Raw genomic sequence first — 16,778 nt, 5'->3', positions numbered from 1 at the left:
GTAGTTCAGTGAAACTCCGTGGGAGACACTCTGAAGTCTTATGAGACTCCTTTCCCTTCCTGGGGCCCTTGCCTTCTGCTCTTCTGGGAGATTTCTGGACCTGTTGGTGTCTTAGCCCCTTCCAGCTGCAGCATTCCCTGGGAACTCTGACTGCGTAGCTCTCATTGCTACACAACAACGAGGACTTGGGTCACAGACCCAGTGGGTCCCATTTTCCCATGGAGAACCACAGAGAAGACAAATTAGGGAAGTTTGAGAACAGCGTAACTGCAAAGCAGCCCAACAGCGGCTCAACGGATGGAGACAAACCCACCATAAAATGTATTGGGGCACATTGTAATGGTTGGGGTACCAATAAGAAAGTCCTATTTTAAGTACCCTTGATGTAGTCATGTCATATTTGCAAAAACAGGCAGTGAACATCTGCTTATTAAAACACTCCTCTTTAATTTTTTCCTTTATATTTCATTTTTTAATAAATTCCTTAGGATATATTTACTTGGTCCATTAAGCCCACAGTGCCATTTTGAAAAGGAAGCCTACGAATCATTTCCTTAATGCATTAAGAAATAATAAAATTAAAAAGATACGATAAAATTTAGCATAGAGCCTTAGTCTCTGCTTTGCACATAATAGGCATTCAATAAATATTTGGTAAAGAAATACATTTTAATAATTTCATCACATTATAAACATATCTAGCACCTGCTCTCCCTTTTTTTAAAAAAAAAGCCAAATTTGCCAGGGCTGGGGTGGCAGGGTAGTCTCTTGCATAGTTACTGTACAATCTACTTCATTGTTCTGGAATTTTCAAAAGTAACTTAACTGCTCTCAGGAACTCCGATCCAGTATCACTGTCAAAATGTTTTACAACGACTCAGCCAAATGTTTGTGGAACAGCTGTGCTACTAGTCTGTCTGAGTCATTTTCCTTCTTTCCTTTTGGCCCAATCCTGTGATTCATCATTCTGCTTTTAGAATATTTGCCTATTTTTAAAAACCAGTCAAAGAAGGCAGCCACTGTTTAAAAGTAAACACACCACACATCAGCTTGGGGCAGCTTTGTAAGCAGCTTTGCAAGCCCTGAAATTTCTGGCTGGCAGGGATACCAGCTACACCAGATGGCCTTGAGCAGTGAGACGCAGGGCTGGCTTTCAGACTTGGGAGCCTTGTTATTTCTGTCTTTGGTTTTTTTTCTTTGTTTCCGCTGCCATTTCCTGCTTGGATTCATCCAACCTGAGCCATGCTTTAACCAGAGTCTTACTTTTATTTTGCTGGTCATTCTAAAACATCCACTATTTGGTCATTTCTATGTTGATCAATTAAACTTTTTTTCAATTCAAGGAATCCACTCTAAAGCCTTTACTCATCAGCAAAATTATCACAATGGTCACATATATGTGCCTCTACATGATGTGACTATAAATAATGATGTAGATGCCTATAATAGGCTTTATTACTTCTGGGTCATACCAGGTATTTGCTATTCACTTTGCTAGAGTAAAGCAAATGAATAATAATAATAAACAATAAAATGAATAATTTCTCCCTCTCTTTTTTTTATAACTCATCAGGAAGGAGTGTGACTTCCCAGGGAGCAAGGCAGATTAAGTCCCAGGAAGCCTTGAATTCCATTCCTGGCTGTCTTTTAGAATTTTAGAATGCACTATCTGCCCTGTTTCTCCTTTAAAGAGTGCCTGCCCATCTATGGTTTTTAGGGTCACAATGACAAACTATAATATGTTCCCATTTACCCATGACAAATTGTTTTGGCCTCGAACTCAGTGAGCTAACATAATCATGACATCTGGGTTATTGTTATTTTATTGAAGTAAATTTAAATGCACCTTAGACCAAATCGGTTTTACAAACTATAGGTTTTACAGTGAGGGCTACTTGTAAAGGCTGAGTAGCAGCAAGTAAGCATTTCTGTCTTTTGTCCAATTCTTTGCAATGACAAGGATTTAAAAAGACCCAACTATTGATGGAAGTTGTCACCTGTGCATAGGAAAAGAGCATTCAAAGGACCTGGAGACTGGGTCTCCATGTGTCCCTTTGACACAGTCCTGTGCCTGCAGGAAGAGTCTTGGGAAGATTTCCCTGTTTTTACTTGCTCTGCGGAAGCTAAATAGTGCCAGCGAACCTGGGAGCATCCACGGTCCGACGCAGGTACAGGGTGGTTCACATTTGGTGGGGCATTGTCATTGAGTGAAGCCACTTGTAAGTGGGAGTATGGTTACATTACTCTTGACTGAAATGCACCAGAGGCTATTAACGGATGTGACCTTTGAGGTGTTTGGCAGAGGCAAACACTGTCCTTGTTTGAATTATTTTCCTGGTGATTATCTTTGGTGCCTTCAAAGAAATGTAATCTCTTAGGGGCCAGGAGCTCCTTGTATACTGCATGTTATTCTGGACTGTGCTGTCAGGGAACAGGGAGAGAATCTGTGCTTCTATCTTGTATGGCCTATATACCTTCCTCTAATTCAAATGAGTATCAGCAGTTTTTATAACTAAATTTGGTTATGGTAGTGAGAACATAAAAATCATGATCTTGCCTTTCTTTATTATAATTTACAATAGATTTGGGTTTTAATTGTTTGCTTTAGTCTGTATTTTGACTTATCCTTATAGTTGCATGTCCTGGGAAAGCGGTTGTCGACAAGGAAGGGATTAGAAATGAATGGTATGGACCTGCACAGCCAGAGTACCCCTAGCAAGCAGCACCAGGGCTGGGGCAACAGTGTGTTCTTGGAGAGACTTGGGGGGTAGTTTGGCTATCCTAGTCCAGTCTCCTCCCAGGTTTCCTCTGATGCTTCTGGGAACTGCATCTTGATCCAACAGCACCTGCCGATTGCCAGTCACACTGCCTTTGTCCAGCTGAGGACAGAGTTGCAGCTCAGGCGCTTCCAAATCAAGGCCGTGGATTGGGCCTCAGAAGAGCTGATGGCCTGGGGCGTGGGGAGGAAATGCCCTGCCTGGGTTGCTGCCTGTTACATACTGTGACCTAGAAGGATACTCTGGTTAACTGCCTGATACTGGTGGTTTGTGGTCTGGGCTCAAAACTTGCCACTCATGGAGTCATTTAGAGCAGAACTAATGCTTCTATTTCTCACAAACACATTCTTCTGTCCCATTGATGTGGTTCTGGTTACCTCATTAGCACCTTGTTAAAGCACTTTCCTGCCTATCATATTTTTTGGTTTTGGCTAACCTGGGAGCATTGAAAGACAAGCAGTACTTCTCAATTGGAAAGCTACCAGAGGGAACATTTGAGGATTCTGCTATTTGTTGGTAAAAGTGTGGTTGGGCCAACTATGCTCTCTGTGTTTCTGTGCTGAAAACCAGCAAAGTTGTCTTCTGCATTCTATCTGTCCCCACCTAAAGTGATGAAAATAACTGAAGCCACTTACACTGACGGTTTAACTGCACAAGTACCACAGTGGTAGGAGCAGGACACCTCTCATGAGAGAAAGAGCTCTTCAGTGAAGAATCATTTTTTTTTCATGTTTTAGATGATACACCTCCTGAAGACCCCACTCCTCTGGTCTGTCCTGAATTAGACCAGCAGCTACAGGTAAGGATTTTTCTAGAGTCTCTTCTTTTATCCTTCGTGTTCACCAAATATAGTGAGTGGCTTATATAGTGACTGGCTTGGAGACAGAGTGGGGAGCTTTTCAAATGATTGAGGCTTACATTTCTAGCACTCCAAAGTCATGAAATCTTCATGTAATGTCCCTGTATGGTTATCTGATTTCAGCACCAGAATATCAAGAATTTACAGTGTAAACAAGCTCCTACTTTTAAGGAGTTCTGGAGCCTGCAAACAGGGCTGGCCCTGCCCTCCTTTGCTGTGGGTGTTGCTGGGCCATCGTGGTTTTGTCCTGTTTTGGCTTAGTGACTTAGTGATAAACTGTGCAGGGGAGGCTTACAATGATGGCAAGATTTCAGTATAATCCTTTCTCAATGCCACTCCCACCCCCAGTTCTCTGACACCTTTTAGGAGAATAATTTTAAGTTAAACTTTCTGAATTCTGTCTGGCTTGACCTATGAAAAAATGTTTCATGAGTATCGTTTATGGAGGACTTATCAGAGATATCCTATTTTGATACGCTGGCATTATTTGAAAGGAGCTAATTTATGATGTCTTAATTTTCTTTAGATGATATAATTCCAGGCAAAAATGGCTTTAGGAACAGGTTCTGCCTAAAATACCTGGACACTGGCCTTCGGCCTGACGTTGACCTGAATACTTGACTTTGCAGTCACATTTAGACAAGTTTACTAGGGCTCTTGAATCCTGTATGCAGACATTTTCTCAGTCACCACTTTTTTCTTCGAATATTGACTGTGATAGGCTTTAGGAGGGGTCTGCAATCTCCAGTTCCCGACATGCCCTGACGCTCCTAACGATCTCACACCCAGGAGTGTTTCCCGCTTGTGAGTGTGCCTGGTATCCTGAGGTCATTTGAGTTTGCGAGTCCTGGTCCTGAACAACTTCATCAGATGCAGGAAGAACCAAGAGTGAGCCCTTGTTCAACCCAAATGGTGTCCTTTCTGTTGGCTCCACGGCTTATCTTGGGACCCAGGGCACTGCGTTAGAAACATGGAAGCTGCTAGGTCTAGCGGACAGAGCCAGTGCTCAGCCGCTGGCGTGTCTCTCACAGTTAACCCAGCACAACTCAGGTGTGACAAGGCCTCTCAGAACAGTCCTCATTCTGGCCTCTGCCATGGGCCTGGGCACTGTCACAGCCCCTCAGCAGTAAGTGCGCCCAGCAGAGCAAATCAGTTATGTCCATAACTGATATGACAAAGACAGCTGGCTCTGTTATGCTCTGACATTTCCTCTGCAGCTCTCAGCCATCTTATCTCCTCTTTCTCCTGCTCTCATGCAGGGGTTTCACCCAGCACTCCTGGTTCCCGATATCTAATCATGTCCCCAAACATCTCTGCCTCTCACCGTGGACAACTGCGCTCTCGGCTGGCTTTCCTGCCTGGCGTGTGTGCATGACACACAACATCCTGTGCTCAGCTCTAGCTTCACAGGAGGGTTGTCCGGGGGCTGCACATAGTGTGGCTGGGATTGTGAAAGAATGATTACATTTTCCCTGAGTCACAGTTTTTTTCTCCTTTATTTTACTGTCACCTCACAGCTATTTTATTATCATGGGAGTTAGGTGAAAATAAAGAGCAAACATGTTTTGAAAATAAAACAGTCGAAGCATATTTGGGGTCTTGTTCCCCCATCAAATTATGGATATTTTTCCTTTGGGAACATGAATGGGCTTCCCTGGCTCATGGATCGTTCTGTACAGGATTCATAACACCCCTTGCAGCTATTCCAGATGATTTTTCTGTTAAGGCATTGCAAGATCCATTTGAGTTTTATAGCTTTAATTCTGTTTTGACATATATTAGAAATTAAGTCTATTTAATTATTTTAATCCAATGAGACGATTTCATCTTCATTGATCCTTAATGAGTTAGGCGTTAGAGGCTGCTTTCTGGCTTGTGGGTTTTGATCCTCCCCCACCCCTCTTAAAATACAGTATTGCTTTACCTCTTCATGAATAGAGAAAACATTCCCAGCATTACAACTAAAAGCATTCGAGTAAGTGCTTGTTGGGTGAAGGATATGATTGAGTTTGTTATAAACACTTGCCAGTTGTTAAGCCATTTGGTTAAGGCTGCCTCTGTCTAGGGCTTTTGCCTGTTACCTTTATGCTACACTCCAGGGCATGGGGATTGAGGGAGGAAAGCTAACACAGAAAAGTGCATCTAAAAACAGATTCTCGTTTCCATGCTTGGAGTGAGCATATAATTTTAAGCCATTCTGCAGCAGGAAGCCTCTATCTAAAGCAATGAAAATGCTTTACGTACGAAGGGAACAATCTACTCCGTGGAGCAGGCTGTCTTCACAGCCAGTCTCCTATGCTTCCATAACACAGCAATGGCTCTTGGAATTTTAATGACCATCATAATCCTCTACAGAGGAATAGTTCGGTTATACAAGTATACGAAGTGCCTATGATTGTCACTATTTGCTTGAGGATGAACTGGCTCTTGATTATCTCTATCAAAGCCTTAAAAACTTGTCTCATGAAAAATAAATGATGCCCAATGATTATTGCCAGCCCTATTCTCTCATACCCTCAGGCTTAAATGCCAGGCATGCACACTGAGTACCACTAGACATGGGGTGTTTCCTCCCAAGTGATCCCATTTGATCCTTGCAACACTTGTGTAAGCTAACTAGTATGTCTCTTTTTTAGAGATGAGAAATGGGATGTCAAATTTTGGTCTAAATAAGTTTGCTAATTCAGACTAGATAGCTGATTCTGAATCTAGATCACCTACTTTCCCTTACATCTTTTGTGGAATCTACGGACTGCTTAAATTACTTTGAGAGGAGATGTTTTTGTTTCTGGTTTGCAAGGTTGCCATATGAGGTTACAAAACAACCACATAAAACCTGTTCTGGCTTTCTGATATCCATTACACATTCTTTTGTAGTTTATAAGATGTAGCTATAAAGTATCTATTTGGTAGATACTTTATCACCAATTTGACCCCTAAGATTTTTCTGTTGCTTGGCCAAGAATGTGGACATGTTTGAGCATGTAATTCATGGTGCTTCTATTTTCACAGAAGCCAAAAAAAGCCTATGCAAGAATAGAAGTGACAAACATTTCTCTTGATGTCTCTATTAATGCAAAATGTTAGGCAAGAAACCATGGGGGTAAGGTAGGTGTTAAAATGAACATCTCCTTATAATCTTCATTTTTGGGCCTTCGTCCTCAGCCAGGGGCAGGTGGTAGGTTGATTCTATTTTTTGAGGATTCGTTTCCTGGAACTTTGTTTCTAAATTCTCTATACCCATGAGAGGCAGTGTTTGGGAAGAGTCAGTTTAGGCCACACAAAGGAAAGGAGGCCTAATTCTACGTCCACATCTGAGAATGAATGGGAAATCATTGCTTCTCTTTACGGCTCAGTTTCCTTGTCTTTCGAAAAAGAGGTTAAGATTGGCCTTTCTCCCTATTCTGAAGGATGGTATGATCCTTTAATAGTCTGGGTCAGGACCAAATTTGTCTTAAAATTTAGCCATGTTATTACGTTTTAGAGATCATGGCTTGATTTATAAATGATCCAGAGGAGAGCTGTACTGTGGTCTTAACTGCATTGGAATGAGGAATGATTCTATACTTAGGTAGAGGACATGCTAATGAGTAGATTGTGATAAACTTGCTAATGGGAATTACAATGACTGGAGCATGGGCACTGACATCAGGTTGACCTGGATTTGGATCTCAGCCCCACACCCACTAGGTTTGTGATTTGGGACATGCTATTTATTCTCCCTCACCCTTGCTTTTCTGAACTGCCAAGTGGAGACAGCAGTATCTACCTCACAACATTGTGCTAGGAATGACATATGATCAGGAGTAGATCTAGCACAGTGGTTGACAAAATAAGTATCCCATTAATGTTAATTTCCTCCCTAGTGAAATTGTTTATTGAATGAAGCATTTAAGAACTAGAAATTTACATTTGTGTGCTTAAAATGAAATAAGAGAAGCATCCCTTTGGATGTTTGAGTTAGGGATAGAGGTTCTGATGCCATCTTCTTTTCATTAAGCTAAAGTACTTGGAAATCAATATGACTTTTTTTTTTTTGACCAAATTGAGCAATAGCTTCAATCCCTCTGAACATTTTCCCATCTAATCTGAGAAGACAGTGACAGGTGTCTCTGTGGTACACGTTGAACTTGCCTTTTCTCAAACAGTCTGGTAAGTCCAGAAACTGATGTCACCTCCACAAATACACAATTTCGTAGCTTCAGTTGTGTTCTGTAATATCTTGTTATCCGAGCAGTCTCTCCAGAAACTTCTTTGAAGTCTTACATCAATATTTCATTTGATATCTGAGTAATGAAACTGGTGGAAAATGAAGAAGCCTTGGCACTTCAGGATTCTGCTACCCTGGTCGTGAACATCCATCCAGAAATGCGATTAGGAAATAGTCCCGTAGGAAATATTGAAGAGGCCTGCCATTTTCTTTCTCACACCCATGTTGAAAAGTATCTTATAGTTGTTCTTTGGCTTCTGTGACCACATAGAAAAAATATATGGACACCTTTGAGCTTTACAATGGTACCTTTAATTTTTTAAAATTTTTATGAAAAGCCCGGCAGTCATGAGGATATTCCTTATTGGGACAGTTTGAGATACTATTGACTTATCTCTCCTTTTAGGATAGCCTACGTCAGTAGAAATGACTTAAATATCCTTCATTCCAAAGTTATATAACATATAACATATGTAGTGTAATTAGTAGTGCTGACTTTGACCATAATGTGGATGCTATAGAAATGTCTTAGAATACTTTAAAAATATTTAAAATTCTAAGACAATAGTTTCCAAGTATTGTAATTAATCCTACTATTGTTTTTCCTTTTGGCTTTAACAAATTATGCATGTTAATTTTGGCACGTTAAAATGCAACATAAATTTAAACCAGACACCCTCATCCCCTCTGCCCACCCCAAGTAAAGAGAACACAGAGAATCAAGGAATAAATACAAAGTCTGCTCAGCAACTGTAGAATACTTAGCGTCCTAAATATATCTTCTGTGTGGGAAGCTGGGAGAGGAAAATTAAATTCTTACATTTCTGAAGTGGATGGGCCAGCAGTATTTGAAGAAGCCAAGCAGAAAACGGAAATGCTTAAACTGGCCTTGCCCCTTATGGAGAGATGCTTGGTCAGGTCCTTTCCCATGGGGCCCTTTCCAGAAGCCAAAGGTGGTGTTGGGAGGCGCTTGCTATAAACTGATGGCCTGGGCAGAGGGCGGAGATGGGATGGTGTGTCTCAAGCTGGCATTCTTGGAACAGGAGCCTGCGGTTTCTCTCTTACTTCATCTTGTTAAATTGGTCCCGATGATTGGGGTGGATACCAGAGATAGCAGTGGCTCACTCACACTGCTGTGTAATTCACAGCCCTTGCAAGCTCAATCCTTGGGCAGTGGAGATGGAGGAAAGGGGGTGTGGATGAAGTGCTTCCTCCTGGGCTCTGACCTCATCCAAACCCCAATCTGTATCTTGGAAATGTTTCCAAGTTGGCTTGAGGCAGTGGGAGGAGAATGTCTTAACCTTCCAAGAACTGGCTGTGCTGTGAGTAGACCAGATACCATGGCACTGAGTGAGTCTGAGAAGCTGTTGTTTCTGAGATTCCATGGAATTTGTGCTCTAGTACAGAAGAACACCTCTACTTTCATTTTCAAGTCAAGTATTTAGGATTCCTTTTCTTTGGAGTGCACTATTTCATTCTTTAAGCAACAATGCAGGATAAATATATCCAGAGTGTGTGGGAGGATGTAGCATAATTACGGAGAAAATAACAAGGGAATTTTCTTATGATGTGAAAAGAAATTCACTCTCAACATGAAGAGTTTATTTATTTCTCCCCCATTCCTAGCACAGGATTATAACTACTAAAATCTCTTGGAAAAGAATAGTCAAAATTAAGCAGTGAGAATTGAAGTGTTAATTATAAGTGTTAATTTTTTTCAAGAAGTCAATTTTTTTTTATCTAGTTCCTGTAGGCATTTTTTAAAGTTATTTTTGTTTTTAATGTGAGCATGTGTTAAACAGTATCTTATGCCCATGTATAAGTGATTAATTCATGAGTGCCCGTGTTCTAAGTGTCACATGATATAAACCTCCCAGTAGCTCCATATTTAAATTGGAAACTGATACTTGTACTAAATTTTAGGGATCTATTTCCTAGGCAAGCACTTTTATTCAGGGAACACTGGTGATCCTATATTGTCTCTTTCTTTGAGGGGCTGTGAGAAGGTAAGACAGAGCGTCACTGGGGAGGACCTTTTGATGCTACACACAAACACACATTATAACATACACATGAACACACAAACACATTATAACATACACATTATAACATACATATGAACACACAAACACACATTAGAGCATAAAGCAACAAGAATCTTCCCTGTCACACAGAACAAAACAACTCATTACTTTATAGTTCTACCTTTTATATTTGGTATACAATGTAAATTCCTGTTAGGATGAGAATGATATGTGTTTAAAAAATTCTTTGCTGAATAATAAAGACAAGGAGATCCCACCTTAAAGCCAAAATTGCATTTTGAAAAAACCCAGGAAGTTAAGATGAAAAATTCTTAACACAGTCTTTAGCAAACAACAAACAAATAACTCTGTCCACCTTGGAGGAAGGGCAGACAGTCTTGACTGACATGCTCCCAAAGCAGAAAGCTGCTGTCCTGGGAGTCTGGGACCAAAGCAGTAAATTTCTTGTGTTAAGCTAAAATTTTGCAGAATTACCTAGATGACTGATAAGAAACTTAATGTCTCATCAAAGATACTTGAGACCACTTAACAAGCCCACACCCTAGCTCTTTGTCATATTCCTGAAAAATCCTTAAAAGGGAAAATCCCCAACCTTTCAGTGCCCTCCTCTCTCTGAGGTTGCCCGTGCTTTCTGAGTGTGGAACTTTAACTTTTCCCAACCTTTTCAGGATGGTCCTCTATCTCTGAGGTCGCCTGCACTTTCTCCCTAAGCAACTTTAAATAAAACTTTTACTCTTCTTCTTCAAAAAAATTCTTTGCTGAGTTTCCTGGGCTGGGGTGAATGTCCAATAATGTCAAATGCCTTCTAAGGACAGTGGGTCCTGCCGATCAGAGGATGCTTTGATTTGTCCTGCAATTTTTGAGGCTAGTGGTGAGTGGCTTCTGATTATAAAGGGGTGAAAAGTTTTAAGTTCCCTGGGGGAAAATTTGGCAAGGAGAGAAAAGCTGGGTGCAAATGAAGTGAGCCTCAGATAGGGAACCCTCGTAGCAATGCTTACAGGATGGGCTAGTGGCAGCAGAGATGTAATGACATTTTTTTTTTTTGCATGAACTACTTTTTTTATTATGGTATAAAACATATAACATAAATTTTACCATCTTAATAATTTTTAAATGTACAGTTCGGTAGTGTTAAGTTTATTTACATGGTGTATAACCAATCTCCAGAATATTTTCATCTTGCCAAGTACCCATTGAAAACCTCATTTCCCCCTTTCCCCAGCCTCTGGCAACTAATGAGACAATTTTACAGGTTTGTGATGGGTTGTGCAATGTAACTTCCCCCCTTGCTTAAAAAATAAACCCATATTGCTCTTTAATGCTTTCATGCAAATTGGGAGAACTTAAGTGGTGTTGAGTTACATGTCAGGTTGGGGTGAAGACAGAGCCTTCAGGAGCCCGAGGCTGAAGTGACACCTGGAATCCTTTTAATCCCTGAAAACCTGCACACTATGGTCTTTTGCCTTGTTCTCTTTTAATCGGCACTGTTTACTAATTGTGGGAAATCTTGAAAATATTATTATGTGTAAGTAGCATGGTCCTCCTGCTATTACTGTGTAAGGATACTGAATATATCTTGAAATATTTCTATCCTCATATATCCTTAACAGTATGATTATACTATCTCTGCATGGTATCTTCACATTTTCCACAACTAAGAGGACCAGTTAAAAAAGAACAAATGCAAAAAAACCCCTACTTAATAAAGATTGTTGCAGAGTGACAGACTAAGGGAGAAAGGAGACTTTCTTCCTTCGTAAGAAAATTATATATGTCATTTTCAGTTTCCCCTTTTAATTATAGCAGCAAAAGATATTTCTCCCTTTACATGGCTATATATATGTATCCTCTTCAGGAGGCAAATCCCTTACACGGGGTCCTAGAATCTTGTGGCTGTCACATAGGTAGCTATGCTGAATTTATGGTTACCTCCATGTTGCAAGTTCTGGGCTGAACTGAGTATAGTTTATGGGATGTTCCTAAGGATAGGAAATAGGATGCTTAGTCTTAGGGCCGTCCAGTATGCAAATCCTTTAACAGGGCACAGATGATTTAATATCAGCTTGGCTAGGGTGCCCAGAGTAAATTGCTTTCATTCCCCTTACTGTTATACCTGGTAATTTGCCAGTGTAACAGGTGAAAATTGATGAGGTGGTGGTGATTTCTAGGACACAGACTGGAGGAGCCAGGAGTTCTGAATTCCTCTGGCAACAGCTTTATCTCATGGGGTGAGTTATACCGTCACACTACTGAGCAGTGCTTTGCACTTTATTTCTATATAGAAAGAGATCATGGTTCAAACAGGCTGAGTTTATGCTGTTCATGGGGCAGTTGGGAAAGAGGCTACATAATAATTATCAGACTTTCCATGAATCGGGACACAACAGATATTCCACATGAAAGTAAATTTCACCCATATCTGTTCTGAATTTTATTTCCTTCAGAAGATCTCTACTCAGAGACTCATGATAAATGGGAAGAATCATCTCATCTGTCATTGAGACTTAATAGAATTTTTTTGCATTTCTGTTACATACTGGGTGGGGTTTCTAAATATGACACTTGAAAACTCTGTGTCCTTGAAGAATATAATGAGAGGAGCAAGTAGTAAGAAATACATTAGTTCTCCAATTACTAGTATGAAATTAGCAAGAGCATGACCTTGTCAGACACATACTTACATACATAGACAATCGTGAGGAAAACATCCAACTAAAAAGCCTGTTTAATAATACAGTTGTATTTCCCAGATATTACAGAAAGTTTTTCTGTAAATAATTAAAAAGCGTGATGAAAAAACTCTTTAAGACTCTTTACTAGTGTTGCTAAAAGTAACGTTTTCAGTAATGTGTTGCTAACGAGAAATTAGAATTATAAACTCAGGAAAAGCTAGTTCTTTCAAAAATAATTTCCAGAAATAGGATTTTCAACATGCTGTGGTTAGGGGCTTGCCATGCTGGCCTTTGTTTCCCTCCTGGATGGGAGAAAAGTGAAGACCCAAATCCACGTTCTCTTTGGTCTCACATGTTATAAGCATGGTTTTACTTGGGCTTGGTCTTTCATAGGACTTGCTAGTCCTTGCAAGATTTATTTCCAGCCCAGAGGCCTTTCTTCAAGTGGATGCATCTGTCAGAGCCATTCTTGTAGGGTCGTCCCACTGTACAAGATGAGATTATGCCTCTGGCTACAGGATCGGAAGGCAAGGGGTAATGCAAAAGACAACTGAAATACTTCCCCACCATTGTCCTTCTCTAGGGTAGACTTTAAGGTTTCTGGAGAGGCATGCAGCATCATTAAGAGACCTATTTTTTCTCCAACATATGGCAAGTAACTGACATGTGGTGGGTTTCTCAGTTCTGGCTCGCGCCTGAGAATGCCCGTGAATGACTCTGGACGATGAATGTGGGGACTATCAGTCCACCTCTCTATTTTTAGTCATGTAGGATCAGTCAAACTCTGTCCCACGTTGACTGACAATGCTATTCTCATGCAAAAATTCTCCCTCTAAAGAACGTGAGCAGAGCAGAACGCTTCGTAACTGACTGTGATGGAAGGAAATGAACTAACCTATTCTCACTGTTGTTTGTGAAGCCTCTGCCGCCTTGTCATGACTCCGTGGAATCCATGCAGGTGTTCAAACAACACTGTCAGATAGCAGAAGAATACCATGAGGTCAAGAAGGAAATTGCTCTGCTTGAGGAAAGAAAGTAAGTACTGTGCCCCTGAGCACCCACATCCTGAGCACTGCCTCCTGGTGGGTGGTGGATTGGGGCTGTAGGGGAGGGAGGGGGTGGGCAGAGACCTGACATTTCCTAGACCAGAGGGCAACTTCCAAGGATGTCGTGTTTGATTATAGAAATGATCGAAGTGCAACTGCTGTAGATTGAATGCTTTACTCTATGGAGTAGTGAGAGGAACAGCAGGAGTGCTTCCAACTCACTTCTTAATTTTTTAATAATCATTTTCATCTCAGGAAATTAAGAGTGTCAAAACCATCCTATGAATGTGCCCAGAGGTCCCAGAGCACTTTGGCTTGGGGTGAATTTTAATTAACGCATACAGGGTAGAGATCTCCCAGCAAGCACAGAAGCCAATGGGCTAGCTCTTTGAAATAATGTAAATGGTTCAGTTGACTAACTGCATTTTATAGTACAAATACCCGAGGAAGGTTTTATCTTGATAGCTTCTATTACCATTACAGTTCTGCTGTAGGGAATTGTACAGTTCTATTAATTAAAGCACTCTAATTTTACTCACACATAACTTATAATTTCGGAATTTTCCTTTTCTATTGTACTTGAGTCTGCTGATGTCAACCCCACTGATCCCCATTCTTTAATGCTTTCAAAGCATCAGACACTTTTCCACCATAGCTCTGGTCAGTTTGCACTTACACATTTGTTAAGGAGAGAGTTTGATTTTATTTGTGTTTCCCACTAAGTGCTTTTACCCCATAAATTCAGGGATAGGCAGGTACTGCTCACTGCCAGACCTCTGAAGCCAGGCACAGTACATGGCATGTAGATGCTAACTGTATTTTTATTGAATGAGTGACACATAATCTAAACATGTTATGATTCTATTTCTCCTTTCTTCTTACCAGAGTAATATATAGTATATATTTAATTACTTAATTTTGAAATCAAAGCAGGTAAAATATATTTTGTTTGGAGAAGTTTATGAAATACTTGGACGCTTTGGAGACCGCCTCCCCCCGCCCCTGAATGGCGGCTGGACGATCTGATGTGGTGGGCAGGAGGGTGGGTTCCAGGGTCAGGCTTCCGTACTTACTGTAAGACCGCAGCTAGCTCGTTGCACATTTTCTTTGCTTCGTTGTGCTTCAAACATAAAACCGTACCTGGACTTTTGGTTATAGGGATTAAAAGATGTTTATTAGGAGGTCAGAAACACAACTTTCCCTCATATATCCAAAACTTTCTTTTTGGTCTAAGAGTTTTTATAAGTTAGTTGGAATGCTCAGATTGTGCATTTAAACACAATCTCAGTCCTAAAAACTTTATAAATGAATTGAAGAAGCTTGATAATGTGACCACTGGTGAAGTTAGGGGGGCCTTGTATGCTCAGTTATCTATAAATGTATCTTCCTCTGTGTGTGTGTGCGTGTGTATGTGTGAACTCTGGTGTTGTGATAGAAAAAACCCAGGTAATTATGTATTTATTTGTAAGCTCTGCAGTTTGAAGGTACTGGAGAACTTTGCTATGTAAATTAACTCATGCAGCTTTTTTTTTTTTTTTTGGCGATACAGGACTCACTAAATTTGATGTTTTGTCAGTTTGCATTTTTGTATGTTGCATGAAAAAATATGGCAGAATACTGATATGAGGATGACCCATCAGGTCTTTTATTGAAGCATGTCCTTGCTGTTTCTGTAAAACCAACCTTATTTACTCCCCAAATGTACTTGAACGATGGACTGTTCTTGAAAGTGTATTATCTTTTCTCTGTGTTTCTTCCTAAATAATTGCTAGATGTGAGGCAAAGGCCAAATCGTTTCATTTCTTTTTCATAAAGGCTCTCAAATTCCTTTTTCTCCATTCCCACTTCTGCCATTTGGGATTGGGACTTGTTACTTCAAATCTTTGTCCATATAGTATCATAACTGGTTTCCCTACCTGTGGCTTCACAGTGCTAGAAAATAATACCCAGTTTTTGGCCTGGATTTCAAGGTCTACCTCAGTATGGCCTTAGTACTCTGTAGAATGTTCCGTCTCATCACCTGTCTTCAGCTACATTGGCCTGTTTACTCCTCCTGCTTTTGTGCCCTTGCTCATGCTGAGCTTTAGGTCCAGAGTGCCCCTTCCTTCCTCTTTGGTCCCCAAATGCTACCCTTCAGGACAGCTTAGCCCACATCCCTGTCCTGGACACCCCACAGTGTCCAGCTCTTTTCCTGGGTGCAGGAAAATTCATTGTAACAATTTTTTTGGTACTTTTTGAAGGCTGGTGTTACCAGTAGTTATCCTTCTACATTTACGTCCTGTCTTTCTGACTGTATATGCTTCCCTACAGGCAAGGACAACTTTTAATATCTCTTTGTATCCCAGTCACCAAACAGGGAGTTGCACATAGGGTCAAATATTAGTGAGGGTGATTTAGAGTAGCTGATTATAGATGATAGTAATATCCTCTGTGTACATGTTTCATTTGTAATCTGTATGGTCTATATTTAAAATATAGAGTCAATGTCAGCCGTAAAGAATTGCTAAGATAAACAATTAAGAGAGGAAGTATGGTTATACCTTATATTTATAAATAAATGAGGTGGGTTCTCCAATGGCTATTAATGCTTTACTGAAGCAAAAATTCATTTTGCAACAGATATTTTCTACAAAAGTCTTTGTGTTCAGGCTAAGTAGATATGACACAAGTAATTAGCTCTCTGTTTTTTAATGATTTGAATGAAAATTTCTTTTTCCCCATTGTTTCATAAAATGTGGCTTATGTTGCCTCTGGGGACTGGCTAGTGTTAAGCCAGACACAAAAAGAGACACTGACTCTTAAAAGATGTTTTCTTTCCTGGAGTCATGTGGGTACAGGTTAAGCTGAACTTCTCTCTCATCTCCAGAGGAGGTCACCCTGGATCAAGTTTGGGAAACTGCAGAGTAGACAGGGGAAAGTTGATTATATAACTATTATTTTAAAACATGTGTATTAGATGGATAAAGAGGTCAGATGTTTTCTAAAATTATAATTCAGCCTAGAATGAGTTTAAAGAATCACTTCTGGCTTAGTGACTAATTACATATGAAGAGCTTGTTCTTATTTTTATTGGGATTTTTTTCTTCTCAATTGAAAAAAATGACAGTTTTGTTGAAAGCTTAAAAAAAAAATACCAAGAATTCTGACATATTTACAGAATTCCTACCAT

General features: G+C 40.2%; 1 protein-coding gene across 3 annotated transcripts in view; it reads left to right on the top strand.

Moving 5' to 3' along the window:
• MAP3K7CL (MAP3K7 C-terminal like) overlaps nucleotides 1–16,778 on the top strand; it is a 142,540-nt gene that overhangs the window by 27,335 nt on the left and 98,427 nt on the right. For all 3 annotated transcript variants that reach the window (XM_037013255.2, XM_037013256.2, XM_037013257.2), the window contains 2 exons: nucleotides 3,515–3,576; nucleotides 13,483–13,598. In XM_037013255.2, the coding sequence (XP_036869150.1) occupies nucleotides 3,515–3,576; nucleotides 13,483–13,598 (178 nt within the window). The remainder of the gene's footprint in view (nucleotides 1–3,514; nucleotides 3,577–13,482; nucleotides 13,599–16,778) is intronic.

This window comes from Manis javanica, chromosome 3 (assembly GCF_040802235.1).
Source record: "Manis javanica isolate MJ-LG chromosome 3, MJ_LKY, whole genome shotgun sequence".
Classification (NCBI taxonomy): Eukaryota; Metazoa; Chordata; class Mammalia; order Pholidota; family Manidae; genus Manis; species Manis javanica.
This window is presented reverse-complemented; position numbering and strand designations above follow the sequence as displayed.